General features: G+C 35.4%; 2 protein-coding genes across 3 annotated transcripts; one reads left to right on the forward strand and one right to left on the reverse strand.

Annotated features, from left to right (window-relative positions):
* The first annotated feature begins 1,909 nt into the window (after positions 1-1,909).
* On the forward strand, positions 1,910-16,383 carry LOC122001586 (RRP12-like protein). Its single transcript, XM_042556417.1, has 18 exons — positions 1,910-2,495; positions 3,912-4,458; positions 5,831-6,112; positions 6,421-6,512; positions 8,860-9,067; positions 9,150-9,331; positions 9,412-9,648; positions 10,196-10,386; positions 11,405-11,498; positions 11,591-11,647; positions 11,732-11,866; positions 12,203-12,268; positions 13,234-13,347; positions 14,485-14,646; positions 14,720-14,848; positions 14,945-15,046; positions 15,557-15,636; positions 15,720-16,383. The coding sequence occupies exons 1-18, from the start codon at positions 1,971-1,973 to the stop codon at positions 15,988-15,990; spliced, it is 3,474 nt and encodes a 1,157-aa protein (XP_042412351.1). The 5' UTR covers positions 1,910-1,970; the 3' UTR covers positions 15,991-16,383.
* Positions 16,384-21,178: 4,795 nt separating this feature from the next.
* On the reverse strand, positions 21,179-24,262 carry LOC122001591. Of its 2 annotated transcripts, XM_042556424.1 has the most exons (3): positions 24,124-24,232; positions 23,987-24,064; positions 21,179-21,472 (listed from the first exon to the last, which is right to left on the reverse strand). In XM_042556424.1, exons 1-3 carry the CDS (start codon positions 24,212-24,214, stop codon positions 21,318-21,320), a joined length of 324 nt encoding a protein of 107 aa, XP_042412358.1. In that variant the 5' UTR covers positions 24,215-24,232; the 3' UTR covers positions 21,179-21,317. The 2 variants fall into 2 exon arrangements, 1 of the variants encoding a protein (XP_042412358.1); XR_006117404.1 differs by lacking the exon at positions 21,179-21,472 and having other exon boundaries at positions 23,178-24,039; positions 24,124-24,262.
* Positions 24,263-24,324: the final 62 nt, after the last annotated feature.

The following is a 24,324-nucleotide window of genomic DNA, read 5'->3' on the forward strand; positions in this document are numbered from 1 at the left end:
GAGGTCAACTCTTAACTTTAACTATTCAAGACAGTTACGATTTATGGTTTGGAACCATCGGTTCACGATTAGTACACATTTCGCCACGATTCACGGTTCGCCATAGTTTAAGATTATTATATTAAAAAAATTATATATATATATATTTTAAAAAGATTTATACTTATTTAAGTTGTTTACATATTCTCTTAGGGTATAAGAAAATCAAAGTCGATATAGTTCTCTTATATTTTTATCCTTTTACCTTATGAAGTGACGTTGTTAATAAGTTATTAGCTAGATTTTTTTTTTTGTTAATAAAGATTGTGTGGAAATAATGAAATAAACTCCTTGTTTATAGAATTATAGTATCCATACAAAAAATGATCTCAACTGTTAAAAAAATTATTTACTTTCTTCTCTTATAAAAGAAAATTATAGTTAATTATTAAATAATTAACTAATACATATAAATATTAATTTGATGTAGTCTAGTTGAGTAGGGTACTTTACCATTTAAGTGAAGATCGGGGTTTAATATCCCACCAATACAATTCTTTTAAATTTATTAAAAATATTCATCTATAAATAAATAAATAAGAAAAACCAGTTAACCGACAGTTCACGGTTAATTGGACCATTAAATTGTAATCGATTCGGTTGGGGGGTTGGTTGGTTACGATTCAAGCTCAACAACCGGGTCAATGAATAACCAACCCATTGACTCAATTTAGGCACGACAACCAAGTCAATGGGTCACCGATCCGTTGACCTGGTTACAAGCTCGAGTCGGATTTGATTCAGACCTAGCCCTAGGGCAGATCTACCTTTCCCTCCCCTCCCAAATTATTTACTTCTTTTATCTATTTTCTTTCGCCTTTCTCTTCCCTTCTTTGGAGGAAAGTTTTACACAATTGTTTTATTTTCCATTTTCAATAAGTCTTTAGAGTACACATAGAGTTAGTCTTTGTTTCAATTTAAGAATGCTTGTGAGAGCATCCATATTAACTTCCTTAAACATAAAATTTACTTTAAATTTTACATTTTATGTAAAAAAAATCTTTGCATGTACTATATCCATTTTCTAAATTTAGATTTTATGAATAGTAATTATCTAAATTTAAATAATGAAATTCATTCCATAAATATTAAAATATCATTTAATTTGAGAAAGAAAAAATATAATGAATGAATTGAGTAATAAAAAATAGATATTACATAGAGAGAACAAAATAATAAAAAAAAGGGAAGAAAGAAGAAAATATAAAAAATAAAGATAATGAAAATTTTTGGATAGTTGATTTAGTGTGTAATGAAAAATGATTATCTAATTTTAATAAAGTGGATGATTTACTCTAAATTTTAGAGATATTATAGAGAAATTAATATGGATACTCTAATGGACCTCGTTTTGGATTGCCAAGTGTAGCTCAATAATATTTGGGGTCGTGCTGGGTTTGGTTTGAACTCAATAAAATTTTATCATTTAAATTTTTTATAAAATGTTTAAAAGTAAATATTATCTTATTATTTTATTAAGAATCTAGATCTTTTAATAATTAATTTTGATAATATTTAAAATTAAATTATGTTAATATTTTTTTTTATATTGTAAATAATTTGAAGGCTTAGTAATTTTTCTATTTATTTTATATAAAAAATATATATTATTATGATTCTCTTTAATTCCATCTTTTAGGATTTGTAACACGAAGAATACCTTGGGACTTACAACATTAAAAAGCATACTTTTTTTATTTTTTTTATTTAAGATAAATTATTTTTTTTTTTATAAGCGAGAGTACGTTGCTATTAAGATAAATATTTAATTTATTATTTGATTTAAAAAAAAACAAATAATGAAATAAGCTAAAAAAAAATAAATAAATTTGAACACATTAACGAGAACGTCGTTAGGTTTAAACCCTAGTCCGTTGCCGCCGTATTGCCTTGTTTCGTTTCTCGTCGTCGTTCCTCTTCCCGCTACAGCGATGCCGAAGCATGCGGCGGAGGAGGGCGGTGAAGAAGAGGAGTCATCGCAACCAGCCCTCAGGTTCACACCGGGATCTGACGTGTGCAAGGCTCTCATGGATCGCTACGGCAAGTCCTCCGCCCCGCAGCACCGCCACCTCTGCGCCTCCGCCGCCGCCATCCGTTCAATTCTCCAAGAGGAGGGACTTCCCCTCACCCCTACGCTCTACTTCGCCGCCGTCATCACGGCCATGCGCGATGCCGACGCATCGGACCATGGCGCTGTCGCTACTTTCTCTGCGTTCCTCGCTATCCTTCTCCCGTTCGTGCCTTCCGAGTCCCTTCCACCGTGTAAGACCAAAGACGCCGCCGGTGTCCTTGCTGCTCGCCTTCAGGATTCGGCTACTGAGCTTCCCACTGGGGCTGTGCGGTCAATAGTCAAGTCTCTGGGTGTTTTGGTGCTTCAGATGGATTTGGAGGACTGGTTTTCTTTCAAATTGCCTTTGCAAGTGCTTGTGGCGCTCACTGTCGATAAACGGCCAAAGGTACCTTTTTTTTCGAGTATTTTAGACGCCTGAGCTAATTTCAGTCCAAGAAACAACTGCTTAATTATTATTCCGCTCCCATTCTTGCAAAAACCTTTATCCAACAGCTGACTTGGAATCCCTCTCTTGCTTTCTCTTACTTTTCCTTCTCCTCAATTCAAACATGGCTTAAGGAGTTTTTATGCAATCATTCCAGATTTTCCAAGTTGATTTCCCAAATTAACTTCTACAGCTATTTTCTATTGTTTGTGGAGTTGAATATGTTTCAATTCTGAGAGTAGTATGAATTTTATACTTATTCAAAAAGAAAGGTGAATGACAAAAATGCACATTGATATTATCATTAAAATTAAAAAAGGAATTTTGATTTTTCACTAGGTATCTGAAGTGAGTAGCATGTTTCCTAGGAGGTATCATACTGATATAAGTTTGCCTAATGCAAGCAATTTATGATGTTACCATACTCTATTGTTTATAATATCAAATTAGCATGGGCGACACATCTTGTTGCAGCTGTTGATTGGCATGTAGAACTCTCCGAGACAAACGAAACTTGTATGCAATGACTCAAAGGGTTCACACAAGGATGATAACTACTGCAGGAGGTTTCTGCAAAATTTAGATTATGCGGAGGAATGGAGGAAGGGAAATAGGCTGTGCCAAAGTTTTGATTTTTTTGTGTGTGTGTGTGTTGGGGAGAGGTACTTTGATCAATCTGTGAGTTCTTTCATGGGTACACTATAGACACAGCTCCTCCTTCTCCGCCTAGTTCTCTTTTTTCCCTGCTTACTGTTGGCACTCAGCTGAAACACCACCATTGGCTCCTGATGTCTTGTTCCGTCTAGGGATTGAAACCCAGCTAGGAATGAGATTTCAAACACCATATTCTACAATTGTGACTTTCATATAAGACGAATTTGGTTTGTATTGGGATTATTTAAACTCAACTGTGTTTGTAATTTAGCTCTTCTTCTGTACTCATGCTAATTGGATCCATATATAAGCCACTAAAATGATTTTATGATCACGTTCAGTGATGTTTGAGGGCTCTAGATGGATATTGTAAACAAATGTCAGTTATGTATTAATCATGTAATTAATGTAACTATACTAGTTTGAATTTATATAATCGATGGTCCTTGATATACATTTTGCAAAATAATTGTCCTTTATAGGCAGAGTAAAATTTTAATGTTTATATTGCTGAACTCATCATCCCTCCAGTGATTTTAGATGCTTTCAATTAAGTCTGAAGAAATAAATTGAGCTCATGATCAATCATGCTTCATTGCTTGCTTAATTCTGCTTTTTTGCTTGAGTTATATTTGTATATTTTGTCATTTTGATTTTTACATGAATTATTTGTAAGTGACTATTCTTGTTTGCCAAGAGATATGCCTTTTCTTTATGATCTAGGTGCGGAGATCTGCCCAAGTATCTGTTGAGAAGGTATTTGAAGTATTCAAGAGCTTTGGCATCATCAAAAAGTCGAGCAAGGTTATGTTATCTTTGTACAAGAAATACATATCTTTGGCTGCAGAAATGTGTACTACTGAAATGTCTGGTGTGACTGATTTGAAAGAGCTACCCAAAAGTGAACATCCGGAAATCATCCATATGCTTATAGTCCTTAAACTTATTGTCCCGTACCTATCTGAGAAAGTAAGGATGGAGATCTTTTCTGATGCTCAGAGGTTCTTGAGTTGTGCTTCCTCGTCGCTTACAAGACATGTCATTGAACTTGTTGATTCTTTAATACAACAAACAGAAGCTAATATTCTTTTGACTGAATCAGACAAAATCATATTTGCTTTTACATCTTATTTATCTTCTACTGAGAAGAATCCTGACGAGACAATAGTTTCTCGATTGAAGTTGTTGAGAAATTTGTTGAACAAGCTCCATACTTTTCAACCCACCATATGGATCAGCAAACTTCCTCTGGTCTTCATGTCAGTTAAAGGTACACTTATTCACAATTGTAATTTCCACTCCTTATTCTGGTTTTGATTTGTAGTTCAATCATGATCTAACATCAAAATTAGATAATTAAGGGTGTGCTGAGGAAGATAGTTATTGCATTTTCTACTTTATAGTTCATATTAAGGGCATTCAAATTTAATTTAATTTAATGTTTTTACCTTTTCCTTGTTCCTTTATTGTGATCGTGTTGAAAGCATCAGCTTCACTTGTTAGCAATTTTGGATCATTATGATATTTGAACTGTTAGTTTTCTGGTAACCCTTTCTTCCATTATACTTATATTACGGAGCTTCTCGATCTCTATTATGCTCGGGGTAAATAGCCATAAAATGCATCAATCATTTATGTGCTAATTCACTAGATATTTTTGTTAGTTGAAGATGTTTCTACAATATTTAGCTTCATTTTGTGGTTCAATTGGGATTTATATTTCTCATTGTGATTGATGTAAAACCTTGATCCTTGTATAAGTGATTAGACAATAGTTTCAATTTGGATTAAAGTTTCAGTATGTGGTAAGCCTCTGCCCAATGTGAATCATGATATATAGATTGATAAAGTGTCATTCAAGTTCAAGAGGGGTCCGCTGAGTGGATACTGACTTGTAAAGATAATTGGGGTACATGGTGGGTGCATGCTTGTACCTTAAAAGTTGGACGGAGTTTCTTTCTCATTTTTCACTGGGTTGCTTTCAAAACTCCAGTTTTTCCTGCCTTTTTGTGGTATATAATCATGATGATTTCATTGAATGCCTATTCGAGTATGATACTATGGAAAGCAATATTTTATTTCTGTTTCATTAAAAGGTATTTAATAATACTTCATCATGATGCAATATAAGTAATGCAAAACATTATATTGGCAATCTTGCCCATCGGTTATACTCTTGATTATATTATTCATTGTTCATACTTGATAACTAATTACCCCTCTCAGGGTTTCTAAAGTCAAATTTATTGACTATTGCATGTGTCTTAAATTTTAAGGGCTGGGCCATCTCTTGTCTTAATATAGAAAAGTCTCTTATACACCATTGGATCTTTTTAATTCTGATTTGCATGTTCACAATTTTAGTATTCATAGCTCATAGCACTGAATTACCCACCGACAATCACCTAAAGTCAAATTTATTGACTATCACTTTTTATTATAAACATTAATCGTTGGGCAAAAATCTCATATAAACCATTCTCTTTTTTATCCTGATTTGCATGCACATAGTATTGGTGAGGTTTCATTGTATACTTGCTTAATCAACTTTCTATGGATTTTTTGTCTATATATAACTTTTGCAGGAAGTTCCTTTTTTTTTCTCTTAAACTTATTTTCAATCCTTTTTGGAGCCTTTGCAGAATATCTGGATGCTGATGACGATATATCAGAAGTTGTTGCTGAAATCTTGAAAGACTTGATTAATGTTCAGATTGATTTAAGCCTTTCATTGCCTACTGCAAACCAATCATGTGATAATATTGAACATAGCAATTATCAAAAAAAGAAAAGAATTGAACATAGCAGCCCGGAGATAAGTGCAATTGTAAATATCATTTCAAGCATAAAAAGTTTGCTTGATGCTTGCACTTCTCCCACTGGACATATGCTTGGTGTAATTTCAGTTTTGTTTCTTAAACTTGGTATGTTCTTTTATTGATTTTCCCCAACACTTTCATTCAAATTCATGGCTCCTGCTTTTGACTACAAATTAATTGGTTAAAGTTTATTCATTTATATTTCCTTCTGACTACTGATAATAATTTTCAACACACGTAAATTAAACTGTTCATGATTATATGAAGACATTGTCCTCTATATTCATTTTGACCCTATGTTGTTTGTATCACATGCATTACAATGATTTTCCTTCCATTTTAACTGATAATGCATAAATAGATAATTGTGTCAAACAATATTCATGCTAATTGTTTTCCATGATTCACTATAGGTAAGATGTCAAACCTATTTATGACGGATATATTGCTTAAATTATCACGGTATGCAAGGAAAGCTGATGCAAACTCACCTTCAATGGAATCTGTAAGTTCAAATGATGCTTCCCTAAATTCAATATTAAGTTTCAAATTGCTGCTTCAGACAAACAATTTCCTTTTTAAAGTATATTCTCTTTTCATTCAGGCAGCCACTAGTAAACATGTTAGTTTTCATTTTTTGATGTTGAAAAATAGATGTGAGATGTATGCATATTCATGTTTATCTTTACCCGTAAACAGGTCATCTTATAAGAAGTCTTAATGCACGGGTGTTTCCTCTTGGTTAAGATAGATATTAAACATCTTTGATGGTATGGTTTTGATATTAGCATTTCATGAATTTGAATCATATATGATTATTGTTTACATTGAAACCCTGGGCTAGATGTTTCAGGGCAGTAAGCACATTATATCAAACAATCATCTAGTCACTCCACTTCATTGTATTTCATGTGATAATTTAACACCCATGCAAAGGGCCATTGTGCTGGGTGAAAGCTCCCATGATTTACCTTTCTTCCGCATGGGGTAGTCCTGGATGGGCGCCCGGGGTGAGGGTTATCACCTTTGCTGCAATGTGATAATTTGGCAGATTGCATGACACCTTTGATTGAATGACCTAGATGTTGTGAACTGCAAGAATTTTACAGATCAGATTGATGGAAAATTAATTTAACAAAGTTAAGACTGGTGGATCATTTGATTTACGCTGAAGTTACAGAAACTTCTATTCTTTTTTAGCAATTTTTGTTTTTTGCTTTTTTACTGTTGGTAGGTCATGTGTAGCTTAATTTAATAGAACCAGAAACTTCCAGAGTTAATAAATCTCAAGGGGTACTGAAAAAATTTAGCGGAAAAAGGAAAATTAATGTCATGCATTCATGGGTGCACTTTTTCTAGGCACCCTCTTTTGGTGGAGCCAGAAGCCTCCATGATTGGTACGGGAAGCACTTTTGAATTTAACTAGGTCAACACTCTCTTTCTGTTAGAAACTAATCATGCTTATTTTCGCATTTAAAGTTATTTTGAATTGACTTGAATAATGATGTCAAAAATCATCTCAGAAAATAGATCAACAAGCCAAGTTTCAACTTATATCATGAATCAGAGATATAAGCAAATCATAATTCTTGAATCAACAACGCAAATCATAAATCAAGTAATCTAGATTCAAATTAATAACGATAACTCAAGTTATAAAGCACAAATCATCAACTCATCTCCTGGCCAAAATACAGATTATCAACAAATAACTTACACAGATTCAATCAACTCACATTTCATCTATGGACCAAGAAATCAATCATTAAAGAATTTAACAAAACATGAAACTCATGGATAAGTCCAATATTGACAGCAAAAGAATGCAGATTCATATTCAAATGATCGCCATCACTGCATAAAAATAATGCTCACCATCTAGCTTTCAAATGCTCCTGTCTTTCGCTTTGACTCATCCAATCATCCGCAGAAATACAAAGTATTATGTTTTTCAACAAGAGGCAAACACTAGAGGCTCACAGTATTTCAAGGCTCTATACTTTGTGACAGTTACTGCTGCAGGCAGTTCTGATGAATAAGAGCTCGCATGCTCCTACTTGCTATGAACACATTGACTACAGTACTGAATTTTCTAGTTTTAGCTGAACACACTAATCAAATTGACAGGCACAAGGCACAAGCTCATATCCATCAATGTTTATTAAACACTGTCAGTTAATGCCAAAATGAGAGTTTGTCAACGAATCAACCAACACCTCCACAAGTCAAGATGACACCTTGTTCACACAATTTCACATGACTAAGGAATGCACCTCAACAATTATTTGATGCCTCAACCATTCAAACAAAATAGTTATGAGATCAATCAACAAGCAATGCTTTACAGGATAAAAGTAAAACATTAACTCACGTCCCAAATATCTCAAGATTCATAGGACATTACCTCTTCCTAATGAAGCAACAGGTCTTCTTTCTCAAGCCACCCTGGTAGTGCTGCTGTTTCAAAGAGCAAGAAATGGAGCTTTGTTGGTGGTTTTGCCAGTAGTTCATCTGTTTCAAAGCTTGTGTTGATGATCTTCAGAACAGTTTGGTATTGCCTGTTTCGTGCAATACAGATTGCAGATTTTGATATATGCACTTGTCCAAAACTGTGCACATTTTGTACTCCTTTTTTTTCTCTCATATCGTCTCTGATGCCGAAAATAATAAGACTTTTTCACATCTCAAATTAATCTGTCGTAATAAGTTTAATTGTAGTTAAGTGGAGATTTGTTTTGAGTTGTTCTTGATTAAAATTTAATCTACAATACTTTAGAATAATTTTCTGCTAATTGTAAGGTCTTGTGTAAATTTCAGCGCTGCTTAATCTGTTTTCTTTATTTTGAATTCAGCTTTGCGAATGTATTGGATCTGCTGTGACTGCTTTAGGTCACGAGGTGTTTATATCAATTCCATTATCTTTCAATGAAAATAAATTTACAATTTCAAATATTTGGATGATACCTATACTAAAGAAAAATATGCGTGGAGCATCATTACAGTTCTTCATGGAACACATATTCCCACTTGTTAAATGTGTGCAACAAGCTTGTGCTGAAGGTATTTACTAAACCTATACTAATTAACTCCAATACTTACACTTCACAATTGTTTTACCTTGCCTTCTGTTTTTATTCTTTAGTCACCAGTACAAGATTACAACAGAGGCTCAAAACATATGTACGCCAATTGTGGGATTTGCTTCCTGCTTTTTGTCATTATCCAACTGATACTTCTGAAAGCTTTGATTCCCTTGCCAAGACACTTCTAGATCTTATAAAAAATGATTCCTCTTTGCATGAAGTCATATCAATAAGCCTGCAGGTACAGCTATTATCGATATTGTTTGATTGCTTGACCTTTTAGCTAATTACTGCCTTTCCTTCACTGTTGTGCTAATGCAGACACTTGTGATGGAGAATTTAGGTGTTCTTCAGGCAAAGCAAGATATGAATCAGCATGCCATGGTGGATAGTCTTGGATTGAAAAGTTCCAACAAGTCACAAAGCTTCGCTATTGAGTATACAAAGGAAACTGCATCGAAAAACATAGAGGCTTTGACATCCAATTCTATGGTTTTGATTCAGACTCTTGCAGATGTTTTCTTTGGTGCTCCTCCTGAAAAGCATGCTGTTCTGAAGGTGTTCAATCCATCTTAACAATACTATTTCTTGGGTTTCAAAGTTTTTGCCAGGAAGACACAATGTTTCATTTATACAGGGATGGCTTTTTAAATTCTGTGATCTAATTACTTCTATTGTCTTCAAGTTTGACAGCCTTTTTGTTCTCATTTGTCATTTAATTTTGTGGGAGAAAGAAAATGATAACGGTTTTGTTGTTAGGGTAAAGGAGATAGGTAAGCTAGAGGAGGTAGATGGTAACGCGTTCCTAAGTGGCCTGTGAGAACTAATAATCTTGTGTGAGAAATTTATTTATCTATATAACTGAGGGATGACAAGAAAATTATGCTGTCAGAAAAAAAAGTTATCTTCACATATACTTGTAACTTTATATATGTTTCTTCAATACAAATCTGTAGTTCTATTTTTTTTTTAAGTTGTGTTTGATATTGAAATAGACTTTAAAATATGTTGCACGGGTTATATGCTCCTTCAGCAGCCTTATGCATTTGTTTCACTTTTTTATAGAGTTATATGCACTGAGTTATCCTGGGTTTATTTTTTGCAGGATGCGATAGAGTCATTGTCTTCACTTGTCAGGAGTGATGATCTTCATAAATTTTTCCTATCATTGTTGAAAAAGTTTGATCAATTTAATACATTAGAGAAATCTAATAAACTCTGTGAGAATGACACTGAAAATGCTGACAAAAAGGAAGAGAATAAGGAAACAAGTACAACAGAGAAAATCCAAGAAAGGTATCTGTCTATATTTTAATATATTAACAAATTTATCTAACATTTTATTTTTCTTTTCATTTCATTTTTTTTCAATTTTTTTTTATGTTTGTGAATGAGCATTGAAACTTCTAACAACGAGATGTCATTGATAACATGATTAATGTCAATGGTAGGGATGTTTATGTTTGTAATGAACAATCTAAGGTTATGCCAATTCAATGATTATTGTGGTGGAACTTTGTTTTCATAGCTGAGAACCACCAAATTGAACCATATTGTGCTGGGCTTGAGTTTATATTGGATTATGTAAATGGCTTGAAGGTATGTGTGCTAACACATACGCATGACAATCTCTTTGGCACTTTATGTGCCATTAATCTCCAAGTGACAGAGTTATGCTGCAACGTTCATGCTGTTATTTACATAATACAAGAATCATATATATAGAATGGAAACACCAGTGCATCTACAACATACAAATCTGCCTTGAGAGTATACATATTGCATATTGAAAGTGGAAATGTAAATAACTATCCGTATACTTTTCACAGGGCTCAAAACCATTTTGAAATGCATATGTAAACACCAATGACGAAGTAATATCATGTGTTGTACCAGGTAAATGGTGGCATAGAAGTAAATCCATGTATCTATAAATTCTTAAAGTGTGTTGTATCCATAAATCACGGTCTAGCACACCGATCAACTTTCAAAGATATAGAAACTCTTAAGCATTCTCCTCCCACAATCATGGAGGTAAGAGAAAGAATTCAACAAAAAATTGAGTAAATGCTGCAAATATGATTATATCTATGTAAGAGAAATAGAGAATACAACATTGATCAGTTAGTCATTGACAACCATAGAAGTATTGCAATGCAGCCAGTGTTCTGGAATTTCAATCGGGCATGAACGTTTTAAGAAAAACTATATGTTATTTGTTAACGAAGCTAACAATTTATTTCTACAATTTTTTATCATGCAGCTACTAATTTGGAAAGCGTTGTTATTACTGATAAACCTGTTTTTGTTGCAGGTGCTTGGTAGTTAAACTTGTGTCCTCGTTCATTCAAGCCTCTAATGGGGATCTGGTTAACTTGATATTTGATTTTATCAAGTCATCGTTATTGGTATAGTCAAGCAACTTGTCTATTTTGGGCGACAAATTAATAACCTTCTGTGCATAGTGCAGTTTAAATTTATAAATTGCCTTTGTTCTCAGGCTACAGATACCACAAATAAAGCAGATGAGCTTTTTGCTTTGAGAAAAATTATTGAGGTCAGCAGATATAGTGATGTCAATTGACATTCTTGCATTGGTCTCTCTTTCCTTATTTACCTGCTTGTTTCTCTTTTCATGCAGAAGCATAATTGGTTTTGTGCTGCTCGGACTGATGATTTGATTCATCTACTCCACAGTTTAGAAAACCTTGGAGATTATAAGGCTGAAACATGTCGAATATCTTGCTACCATTTATTATTGGTTCACATAATAAAAGTGAGAACTCCTCCAAGACCCTTCTGGTTTTTTGTTTCAATTTGGTTTTTCCATTTAGTATTTTAACTGTTAGTTTTTTTTATTATTTTTTTGCATCATATAAAATTTGAATGAATAATTAGAGACTAGAGTTTATCATATGCTGAAACTGCTGAAACCAGTCCCTATTATACGACCAACTTTTACATTTTGTCATACTTTGCGATGATTTCTGTTCTTATAAGATCAAGTGTAACAAAGACCAATCTTTTGTGGGAAAAAACTTCATATGTCAACTTGTATAATTTTTTTTTGACTTATCAGCTTATCCTCTTTTGTTTTTAAATTCTTTTGCAGATGAATGTGGAGGAAAGTAATGCAAAAGCCTTTCTAATTTTGAATGATATCATACTCATCCTAAAGGTTGTTTACTGTCTTTGCCTCAATCACTTCCTATTTGCCCATTTTTTTATTTCTTGGCTTTAGGGGTTGACATGGGTTTTCCTCATTTTCATTAATATTGGGGAAGTGTGATCATGCTTGGTTGGCTTCGCCTCTGTGAATTGAATAACTCTCTACATTGTATTCCTTAACTTTTAGCCTATGGAAAAGGCAATGTTTAATTCTGATATCATATTTTGTAGCATATGAAAAATGGTGTTTTAAAACTGTTAGGATGAGGAACAGTGAGCTTTATTAACAAAATGGTGAACAGTTGTGATATTGATGATTTCTCTTTACTATTTTTTTTGTCACAAGATATAGTAGTTCATAAAATTTTTGTCTTAACCAAGCACTTGTTAATTGGAATTATTGATTTATAATATATTGTTATATACACACTGGGTTTTTTCCATCTGTATATTGATTATTTGATTGTCATATGCCTCATCAGTTACAAGCAATTCAAACAGATTCAAATCATTTCATGACTTCTAGATGAAACTTTTTGTGCTGCAGGAAGTACTATTTACATAAAGCTAGAGTATAATAGATTATAATGTTGAGGGTATATTCTCCAATAATTAGGAGATTCAATAGAGGGTACAGTGCCAGGAAATTACTAAGGGTTTTCAAAGGCGTTCAAAGAAGATAGGTAGATGCTATACTGATAACTTTGTTCAATTATAACAAATATAGGTAGGAAGCATAGAGGGAGCTCAAAGAAGGATTTCAGTTAATGCAATAAGAAGCAGTTTATGTGGCTTGTTAATACTGAAGGTCTTAAATAGCTCTAATCTCTATTAATGAAAATCATTTATTTAAGCTAACATCATATAGTGTGAAATATGGCTGCTTGTTGTTGCAAAAATACATTGAGCTATTAGTTATTAGTATAGTTGTTTTTAGTCTTTTTCTGGGCTCATTGATTTACATATGTCATGCAGTCAAAGAAAGCATCCAGAAAACTAGCATACGATGTGTTATTGGCAACTAGTAGTAGCCTGAAGGATTGCCATTCTGATAATTCACAATCAGATCTTAGGCGGCTATTTGTCATGGTAAGTTTGCAAACAATAGGTACTCTGTTCTAATGATAATGCTTACATCCAAGATCACTAATGTCTTTTATATTCATTTTGCATGATTGTATAGATCTTAAATAATCCATTTATTTTTGGTCAATCTAAATTGTTTGGTTGTCAACTTCTATAAGAATTTTCCTCTGTGGTTCTAGGACATATGATCAGCTCACTACACTGATATAATTTAGACCAGTTGAAAAACCTTGCAAAAGTTCATATTCTTTTACTCGCTGTGTATTATCCAAGATCACACTTGCATTTTTTTTTAACTATCTTTATTTTGTACAACTTTTTAAAGCACTTCTTTATGAGAAATCATTATAAAGGAGAATTTCTATACTATAATCTGGGTGGGGAGCATGTTTTGATTTTGTAACAAACTGAACAATAATACATCATCTAAAATCTAAAGTCTTCTACTGTAGGAAGTTAAACTTCGAAAATTTAAGCTTATGCTTGTTCCAGCTTTGGATTAATCTGCATCAGTTCTTCCCTGATTACTAGTCATAAATACCCAATAGCTTGGGCTAATAACAGTTTGAAAGTACTATTTTATATTGAATTAGTTGTGGTGCATGTAGATTCTGGCTCAGCGCACAAAATGGAATGTCATTTAAGGGTTAACATCTTTATTTTTTTTCTGAGTTCCAAAGCACTTTAGATGGACCGCTTAATTGCATTTCACCATATGGGTCCCATTTCGATCTTTTGCCCTTGGATCATGAGCCAGGCTGTTTACTACAGAATGAATTGAGGATTGTATCTATTGTTTGCTCTTTACTGAACTCTTGCAATTTCACAAGCATAGTAATTCGATCTAGGATCTGCACCATCTAATTATCCGTTTTAAATTATCCATGTGACACTCTTTAAATTGTCCATGCAGTAATTGCATACATGCCAAAAAAAAATCAGAACTTAACAATATTCAGTCTAGAAAAATTATGTTTATATTTGAGCTTATCAGAAATTAAAGGTCACAGGGAAATTTTATCAAACACTATTAAGAGCTTGTCTTCTTATTGCATGCTCAGTGGCATATAAGAGTAATATCTCGTTACTTTAATACTTTTACATGGTTAATTTAACTCTGCCTGATAAAATTGTTTTCAGGTAATGGGCTATCTCTCTAGTGAATCTACTCACATCATGAGTGGTGCAGTATCTGCTCTTTCATTGCTTATATACAACGATGCTGAGTTTTGTCTGTCTGTGCCGAACCTGATACCTTCTGTTCTGTTCTTGCTTCAAAGCAACTCAAATGAAGTTATTAAAGTAAGTTTTTAGCTTCTTGGTCCCTTGTTTGCTAAATGTTTTTGATCTCTGCTTCTATGCATGACATATACAGGCAGCGTTAGGCTTTGTCAAAGTGTTGGTTTCGTCTGTGAAATTAGAGAACCTTAATAATTTAGTTCCTGATATCCTGAAAGGAATATTGCCATGGTCAGAAGTTACTAAATATCATTTCAGATCAAAGGTATGTTTTCAGTACTATTTTACATATTAAATTTCTTTTCTCCTTTGGTGTTCTCTGGGTGATTAACAGATTCAGCGTCTCTTCAAATGATCACAGGTTGTAGTTATACTTGACATTCTCATCAGAAAGTGTGGTCTTGAGGCAGTTGATCGTAACTCACCCAAAAAATATAAGATTTTCTTGAAATCCATTCATCAGGTAAATTAGCTGGCATATTAATATCTAGGAAGTCATAATTGTTTTTCAGCTCTTTAATTCTAGCAAGGTGACAATGAATTTTTTAGTATAATTCTGAAAACGTCCATGGATACATTAATAAAACCAGATAACATCCTTTGTCTAGGCTTAGTGCGATCGTCTACCTTTTTCAGTTGGGCTTTGGCAGTTTTTTATGATAAAAAAAGAGAATATAGGTACGGATGATAGTGTAAAGTGGAAGGTATTTAGAGGTAGAGAAAGAACAAATTGAACGTTACTAGCGATATCACCTATCATAGAGCTCAATGGACGGAGAAGATTTATAGATGGTTCTACCATAGATGGTTTATAAGATGAAATGGGATCGTCTGTATTCAATATCATTACTGCATGAAGTGTTAATTGTTTTTGAAAGTAATCTAAAGCTTTTCATAGGGGTAATGCCTAAATATATTGAAGTAGGCTGTGTTCAAAGTTGTGTGCATCATCTCATTTTGCGTGTAATTACAGGCCCGTAAGAACAAGAAGAAACATAGTGGTTCAGCTAAAGATGAAGCTAAATCTAATTCGAAAGATCTTGCCTACAAACGGTTTGAACTTTCTCTGCCTTGAGAATCTCTAGATTTTCTTTACTTGATTGTATACTTGTTCATGGTGTGTTGATTTCATTCAGAGGAAAGAAAAGGACTCGTAATGAAATAGAAGAGAAGGGTCCTGGGTTAGGTAGCAAGAGCGAAAGAGGAAGGGAGAAGAAACAAAGGACTAATGCTTACATTGCAAACAGGGCTCAGAAGCCTGTAGATAGAAGTAGACATCGACATGCTCCTGACCGCACGACAATGGACAAGAACAGGACGATTAGTAAGAAAAATTTCAATCAGAAAACAAAGGAAGTTCCTAGAGTACAGGCCAAAAGAAAATCACAAATACGAAGAACAGGATAATGTAGCAGAGGCAGTAGCTCTGTACATCTATCTGTTAGTGTCCATGGACGCAAAAGATGAATCGAACCAAACACAAATGTGACAAAAGGGTGAGTTAGATTTCTCAATCGAAGGGTTGAGACTATGGATGCCATGTCAAGTGCTTTTGGTATAGTTCACTGAAACTATGCCAGTTTTATTATGTTACATTGTTCATGTTGGGTACAAATGTTTCGTTCGTGGATCCACCGTATCCATCTCTGAAGAATCAGAAGCATGCCAAATCTGTAACGGAAGCAAGGATTGTAGTGTTTTGGCTCCCAGATGTATAAACTGAATTTAGTTTATTTACTCTGTTTATGTATTCGTTGAATGGATAATTTAAATATTCATTCTTTATAATTTGCACCTTAAAAACATGAAAAGCTAATTATATTTTGTTAATTCTAAAAAATTAACAAACAGTCCCCTTCCATCCTGTTTTCAAAACATCGCTTTAAAGTGCACCGGCGTCAAAATAAGGTGCAAAAGAATGCTGCAATTCCAAGATGAACAAACGAGAACTGTAACAGCATAATAACATGGAACAAGCACTCAAGCTGCATTTTGGCTCAATCCTCGAACTTACAACGTAGTACGTAGTTGAGAACAATAATCATCTAAATGTTCACTTCATTTTCAATAATACCCACCCATAAAGGCTCGGTGTAGGTTGTCTTCAAGTTATTCTGTAGTGCTTGCCATGAAGTTGTTAGGGTTTTGGTTAGCAAGGTAAATTATGCTATGAAGTTGTTTGAAGTGTCAATCGTGAGATGAGTTTCTACACCACAACGGGTTTGTAATCCAGAGCTTTTCTTATGTTCAGCCGAATAGAAGACTCCTTGATGATCAAATATGCACACTCTTCCAGTATACTCTTGATCAATTAACAATCAGATATCTTTAATGGAGAAGAGAGCATTTAGTCCCCCCCAAAAAAACAATATTGACTCTGATCCCTCAATGATCAATTTTTGCAATAAATTCTGATTTAAAATACTTTCCGACATAAAGTGAAGACTTTAAACGATTAAACATCTCATAACCAGAACTGATGGAGCATGTTTCGTGGTTTGTAAAGTTCTTTGTTAGCACTGCTGACATGAACAACCATTTGCATGCTGCTAATTAGTTCACTGGTTTGCGTTTGCATAAACCTTGTAATTAGCGTGAGCAGAAGTTCCGAGTAGATTAATCAAAAGCATCGTAGTGATTTAAAGGTAGCAAGTCAATCAGTTTATCTGTGATTATTGTGAAGAAATCAAATCCTACTAGAGAAAAAGGGCAAAACCGAATAACTGGGTCTCATTGCTAAAGGAATTGCACAAAATAAAAAGAAGTTGAACATCTTTTTGATAATTCATTTATGGCTATTTGGATTACTGTTACTTGTGTCAAGGATATTACTGTCACTTGGACCTTATTTTTAGGAAAACAACTTATAATCTAATCAACTTGTTCATTCTCCAGGAGTTTTAATTCCAAGATCATAGTAATTCATTTATCTAAAACCTGTAAACCCTTCTAGTAGTACACATGTAGAATATCTTATCTTCCTATATTATCCTTATTTTATCTTAGCTTATCTTTATCTCTAGTAAACATATAACTATAATATATGTTCCTGTAATTCATTAGATAATAAGATATAATATAGTTTAGTTCTGAGTTTCTTCCTATTTTTAGTACTTTATGGTATGAGAACAATAAAGGCATTTTTTGAGGAAACTTATTTTTTAGGAGTGAGCAGGATGAATGATTCTGATGTATCTTCAGACGTTGGTCAATCAAACCCCATTCCCACTGCTTTCGATAATTCTTTACCCTTCTAAATTACTAGATTTAAGCTCAATTATCTTCAATAGTCCAGATTTGTCCAATTTATCATTCGAGGGAAGAGCTATTTCAGCTATCTAGATGGTTCTATTCCCAAGCTATCTTGAACCGACCATTCCTTTGCTACTTGGGACATCTAGAACTCCATGGTAATGACATGGGTCTTACACTCGATGCATGACACCATTGCTGTGATTTCTCTCCTCTATCTGACGGTGAAAGCAATATGGGACGCAGTTAACTTGGCCTATTCAGATTTGGAGGACTCTTCACAAATGTTTGATGTGTGACATCGTTCCAAAAATCTGCATCAAGATGACTGTATAGTCACTCAATATTTCAATTCTCTAACCAAACTCTGGCAATAATTACTCATCCGACTTGGACTGATATGGGCAACAATGAGATCTATCATAAATTACTTGCAAAAGAATGGACCTACGATTTTTTGACCGGACTCAATCCTATTCTCAATGATGTTCGTGGTCGCTTCCTAAGCATTAAACCACTTCCGAGTCTTGATGCTATTTTTTTTCGGAGGTTCGTTGTGAAGAACAACGTCGCCGCATCATGTTTGGTGGCTCCTCCACGCCCTCTGCTTCGTCCATAAATTCCGATGCATCTGCCATGGTTGCTTGATACCCCAACTTTCCATTATTCCAAAGGCTAGTAGTCGCCCGTGATTTACCTCCTCCGTGTTGGCCTTGGGACAGGTTGGCGGAGGCGATGGGGACGAGCGTATTCGCCTTTTGCCACCTTGATACCCCAACTCTCATGACACTTGTAAACCTCTTTGGTATGATCATTGTAACCATCCCCATCACACCAAAGAAACCTGTTGGAAGCTTCACGGTAAGCCCACATATTGGGTCCCACGCAACCAATGCAAGAGCGACAGATCCAAGCCTCTAGTTGCAGCAAATCCAATGCAGCATCCTCATCGACTTTGACCTTCACCCAGGCCCAACTCGATCACATTGGTCAAATGTTATCATCCTCTACATCCTTGATGACTCATGGTATTTCCTCCTCTATTATGAATGAGTCAGTCACATCGGGTGCGCCTTGGATTATTGATTCGGGTGCTTTTAAGCATATGTCGAGTATTTATACTATTTTTTCCTCATACAATCGATATTTGTGTACCCGTACTGTTACTTTAGCGGATGGATATGTTTCACCAGTAGTGGGAATTGATACTGTGACTCTTAGTCCCAATCTTTTGCTGCATAAAGTTTTATTTGTTTCGAAGTTGTCATATAACTTACTCTCAATTAGCAAACTAACTTGGAATTTAGATTGTGTGGCTAATTTTTCCCAAAACTCGTGTATTTTTCAGGATCAGAATTCAAGGAGGATGATTGGACGTGCTGCTGAGGTGGCTGGATTGTACTACTTTCTATGTGCTAACTCTTAGTTTGCTGTTATCAAGTTGTTCGCAGTTCAATCTCTTCTCACCGCCACCACCAAATAAAGCTACTCCATCACCGCCTTGGCCATCATAGCTTCTCTTATATACGTCGCTTATTTTCTTCGTTGTTTCTTCCTTCAGATCACTTTGTGTGTGAAATCTGGCAATTAGCTAAACACACTAAGGTTCCTTTTTCAATTTATTCATATCATGCTTCGAAACTTTTTTCCCTTGTTCATAGTGACCTATGGGGTCCTTCCTGAATTTCTTCAATATCAAATAAAGGGTGATTTATTTTCTTTATTGATGACCATTCTAAGGTTTGTTGGATAATTCTTTTACGTGAAAATTCTAAAGTTGAACATATATTTGAGTAATTTTATAACATGATTATCACGCAATTTAACTTTCGTATCTAAATTGTTCAAACTGATAATGAAACCGAATTTTTTAATTCCTTGCTAAATGATTTTTCTTCAAAAAGAGGTATTATTTATCAAAGCTCTTGTGTCGATACACCACAACAAAATGATGATTTTAAAGGAAAAATTATCTTTTTTTAGAAGTTAATCGCACACTACTTTTTACTAGCAATCTACATAAACATTTTTGGAGGATGTTATTTTAACTTCTTGCTATTTGATAAATCGGTTACCATTTTGGGTGTTAAAATTTAAAACCCCAATTTTCACTCTTCAAGAATATTTTCAAAATCTCATATATTTTCTGATCTTCATTTACATATATTTGGATGCTCGATTTTCATTCATATTCATAATCATCTTAGGTCTAAATTAAATCCTAGAAGTCACAAGTGCATTTCTATTGGATACTCTTTCACTAAAAAAAGGTTATAGATGTTATTCTCCTTCAAAGAGAAAATATTTATCTCTAGAAATGTCACCTTTTATTAACATCAATCCTTTTATTCGAAGCCTTCTACCTAGGGGAGTCTCTGATTAAAAATTTGGTCATACCGTATATTTCTTTGACTAATTGGGAATATTTTTGGGAAACAAATCCACCTCTTAATTGAGCTCGGGGGAAATCTTAACTCCACAAAATAAGGAATCTATCTTATTTCCACGAGACCTAGAAATTCAAAATTCAAGATTACCCTCCATCTGCAAATCCAGAAATTCTAAGTCAGGAAAATCTATAATCATCTCAAATATCATCCTGTATCACTCCAGTACCCAAAATTTTCAAACCCGTTGAATTTTTTCTAGTGACTTACGGCAGAAGAAAGCACATAGAAACCAAGTCTGATCTAATATCTCTAGCGCCCCACTCGTCTGGCTCAAGTTCTGGGCCTAATGATACTAAGCTGTCACAATTGAATATGTCAATCACACTTCGTAAAGGTGCTCGTCCATGTACTCAACATCCCGTCTCAGATTTTTTAGGATACTCTCATCTATCTGGACATATGCGTTCTTGGTAACAAATCTCTTAGAAACAACAGAACCAGCCAATATTGACGAGACTCTTAAACACAAACATTGACGTACAACGGTCTATGAAGAGAGCAAAGCCATAGAAAACAATGATACATGGGACATAGTCAATCGACTAGCAAGAAAGAACTCGTTTGGCTGTAATAATAACAAAACCAACCAATATTGACAAGACTCTTAAACACAAACATTGACATATAGCGGTCTTTGAAGAGATCAAAGCCTTGAAAAACAAGGACACATGGGATATAGTCAATCAACCAATGAGAAGGAACCCGATTGGCTGCAGATGAGTCTTCACAATTAAGTGCAAGGGTTAACGATGGTCGCTCTTGCCATGGAAGAAGGATAAGAGAGAAGGTTCGCGATTAACCAGGCCGTTTATATAGTTCGTGGGGAAAAAACAAAGAGTTTATTCTTTTTCCTTTTTCTCTACCAATTGATAAAATGCCGCATTACATCTAACTTTCAAAAAGAAAGTAACTGCTATAATATATTTCAAAAAGGTCTACAAAGTCATTTTCTGAAATCATTACACACACAAAAAATAAAATAAAATAATAATAATAATAATAATAATAATAATAATAATAATAATAACAAAACTAGTTTTGACAACAGTGTTCAAGCTTTTCTTCCTGTGTCTTGGAAGGAGCAGAAGCATTTGTTTCAAGTTTCAGAATGCTAAGCTGACCACCCTCCTTGCTAGCAGCCGTTGCAGCCTTGATCTCATTGCAGTGGTTTATGAACTTGCTCAGTTCTTGTTACATGAATTGTTTAATCGATAACCATCAGAAATATGTAAAAAGAAATCATGATTGATTAAATCATAAGCTCTGCATCTTCAATAAGGAGTTTAAACATTAAAAACCTGAGAACAAGTAAAATTCTAATCCTAGATCTTGATCAATTGGAGAGCTTTACGCCTTTACATCTTGATATTTGTAGAAATATGGGTTCTTGGATAGCATAGCATGGAATCAATTGGAGAGCTTTACACCTCACAAGATTGTGGTGATGAGTTCATTTCCGAATAAAAAGAAACAGAGACAAGCATTGTCGGTTATCATCACAATTTCAGAAAGGTCAAGGATCGCAGAAGGAGATGAAGAATGAAATATCCTCCAAACATATGAGTGTTAGAGGTGGAGATGAGCCTAGCCATTAGTGTAGGTGGCAAAACATGGGGAGAGGCATGCTCGAACACGTCGAGTTTCGACCCCAAAACCTCATGTGGCAACACCCTATGTCTTAACCACCGCATAACCCCGAGAGGACTAATGTGCCTGCTCAACATTGTGGCAAAAAAAGGCGAAACGCTCGCCCCCAGCGCTCCCGCCGTACCCGACCCAAGGTCATCACGAGGGAGATAAATCGCAGCATCCGAGCGAGCATGTAATGGACAGGGTGTAATACGGGGATAGGAGATTTATTCCCCAGCTGTCCCGAGGATCGACCCTGTGACCTCATTGTGGCAACACCCGTCACATACCAACTCGGATGACCCGCGGGGTCTAATGTGCCTGCTCAACATGAAACTATAGCTGGTAGCCTGGTCATGCATATTTGGCCATAAAATACTTGTTTTCGAACCATTAGCCATGTTGTCTACTGGCTGCAGCATTGAATACTTCTAAAACTATTAAAATTTAGTTCCTTTCTACTGGTTGAATTAGGTCTACTGAGGAGCACATGTTCAAGAGCACTGCTTGCAGCTCACATGTCTCATCAGACATATCAATTGGAGAGCTTTACACCTCACAAGATTGTGGTGATGACTTCAGAAAGGTCAAGGATCGCATAAGGAGATGAAGGATGAAATATCCTCCAAACATATGAGAGTGGAAGGTGTGGAGATGAGCCTAGCTGAGCCGGTGGCAAAACATGGGGAGAGGCATGCTCGAACACGTCGAGTTTCGACCCCAAAACCTCATGTGGCAACACCCTATGTCTTAACCACCGCATAACCCCGAGAGGACTAATGTGCCTGCTCAACATTGTGGCAAAAAAAGGCGAAACGCTCGCCCCCAGCGCTCCCGCCGTACCCGACCCAAGGTCATCACGAGGGAGATAAATCGCAGCATCCGAGCGAGCATGTAATGGACAGGGTGTAATACGGGGATAGGAGATTTATTCCCCAGCTGTCCCGAGGATCGACCCTGTGACCTCATTGTGGCAACACCCGTCACATACCAACTCGGATGACCCGCGGGGTCTAATGTGCCTGCTCAACATGAAACTATAGCTGGGTAGCCAGGTCATGCATATTTGGCCATAAAATATCTGTTTTCGAACCTTTAGCCATGTTGTCTACTGGCTGCAGCATTGAATACTTCTAAAACTATTAAAATTTAGTTCCTTTCTACTGGTTGAATTAGGTCTACTGAGGAGCACATGTTCAAGAGCACTGCTTGCAGCTCACATGTCTCATCAGACATATATTCCTACAGGAGCACATTGGTTGGCCTCAACAAAAAGATGAGGTGTAAACAAAAGCATTACATGTTCAGCTAGAAGCCTCAAATACCCAGAGATCCTCACACGAGGTCAATGCATCGAATAAATGCCTAAAAAACTATTCTTTTCGAACAATGTATATTGGCAGGCTACTTCGATGGCAATGTAAGGGTAATTCGGTGCATGAACTCCTGTCAATGTGAGATTTATTGTACTCAGCCTTATCCTATTTTACAAGAGACTGTTTTCGATAATCAATCGAACCTATGATCTTTAGGTCATACAACCTCAACTTTACCATTGGACCAATGCTACTTCGATGGCAATGTAAATACCATATTCAAGCACTCCTTTATCCACGAATGGAAAAGGCAAAACAAATATTATAAGCCCGTAAAATTCTCTTTATATCTTCCTTACCTTTGACTATACAATTCAAGGTAATGGAAAAGGGAGCTTCAATCTTCAATGCTTCGTCTTCTTGTTGTCATTCTATCTTTTTGTTTGGGTAATGGAAAAGGGCAACTGATGAGATCAGTATTCCATCAACAAGGAAACTCTGAAGTTTATGGTGGCTGAAACCTTTATTAGGGTTCCGGGAAGTCGTTTTACTGGAAAACCTTGAGACCTAATCAACAAACTGAAGGCGCAATAGGTTTTGAAGAAACAAGAGATCAAAGAGCTAAGATCGACGAAAGACAGATTCCATGTTATCAGATCAAGCAGAAAAGAGAATTTTGCGATCAAATATCCTTGCAATGTAGGAAACAACCAAAACCGAAGCTAGCATAATCGGGAGAAAGATGAGAGTACTAACTCGGTCCGCTTCCATCTCCTTGGATATCTTGGACGGCTTCAAGAACTTCTTCCCTGGACCATGGCGAGGCCAAGTTAACTGTACGCAACAACAAATTAAAGCAAGCACGCACGCAAGGAGAAGGGATCACTGGAAACCTTTCCGGGTTTGAGAAGTCTTCCCATGGCGATTGGGAGGGATGGTTCTCCTCTTCTGCAAGCCCTTGAACAGATTTCCCTTCTGCGTCATCTTCCGCTCGCACCGATCCCCGACGGTTACTGCGGCGGCCGCTGCCTCCTAAATACCACATCGGCCCAATTGCGGACCGGCCCATCAGAAGTTTCGATAAAAGGCCCGCT

Source organism: Zingiber officinale, chromosome 7A (assembly GCF_018446385.1).
Source record: "Zingiber officinale cultivar Zhangliang chromosome 7A, Zo_v1.1, whole genome shotgun sequence".
Lineage (NCBI taxonomy): Eukaryota > Viridiplantae > Streptophyta > Magnoliopsida > Zingiberales > Zingiberaceae > Zingiber > Zingiber officinale.

Coding starts and splice junctions, on each gene's coding strand:
- LOC122001586 (XM_042556417.1), top strand. CDS start 1,971: ATGCCGAAGCATGCGGCGGAGGAGGGCGGTGAAGAAGAGGAGTCATCG. Junction 6,513..8,859: donor ACTCACCTTCAATGGAATCT/GTAAGTTCAAAT, acceptor TTTTGAATTCAG/CTTTGCGAATGTATTGGATC. Junction 10,387..11,404: donor ACAGAGAAAATCCAAGAAAG/GTATCTGTCTAT, acceptor TTTTTGTTGCAG/GTGCTTGGTAGTTAAACTTG.
- LOC122001591 (XM_042556424.1), bottom strand. CDS start 24,214: ATGACGCAGAAGGGAAATCTGTTCAAGGGCTTGCAGAAGAGGAGAACC. Junction 24,065..24,123: donor GACTTCTCAAACCCGGAAAG/GTTTCCAGTGAT, acceptor TGTTGCGTACAG/TTAACTTGGCCTCGCCATGG. Junction 21,473..23,986: donor AGGAGATGGAAGCGGACCGA/GTTAGTACTCTC, acceptor TCATGTAACAAG/AACTGAGCAAGTTCATAAAC.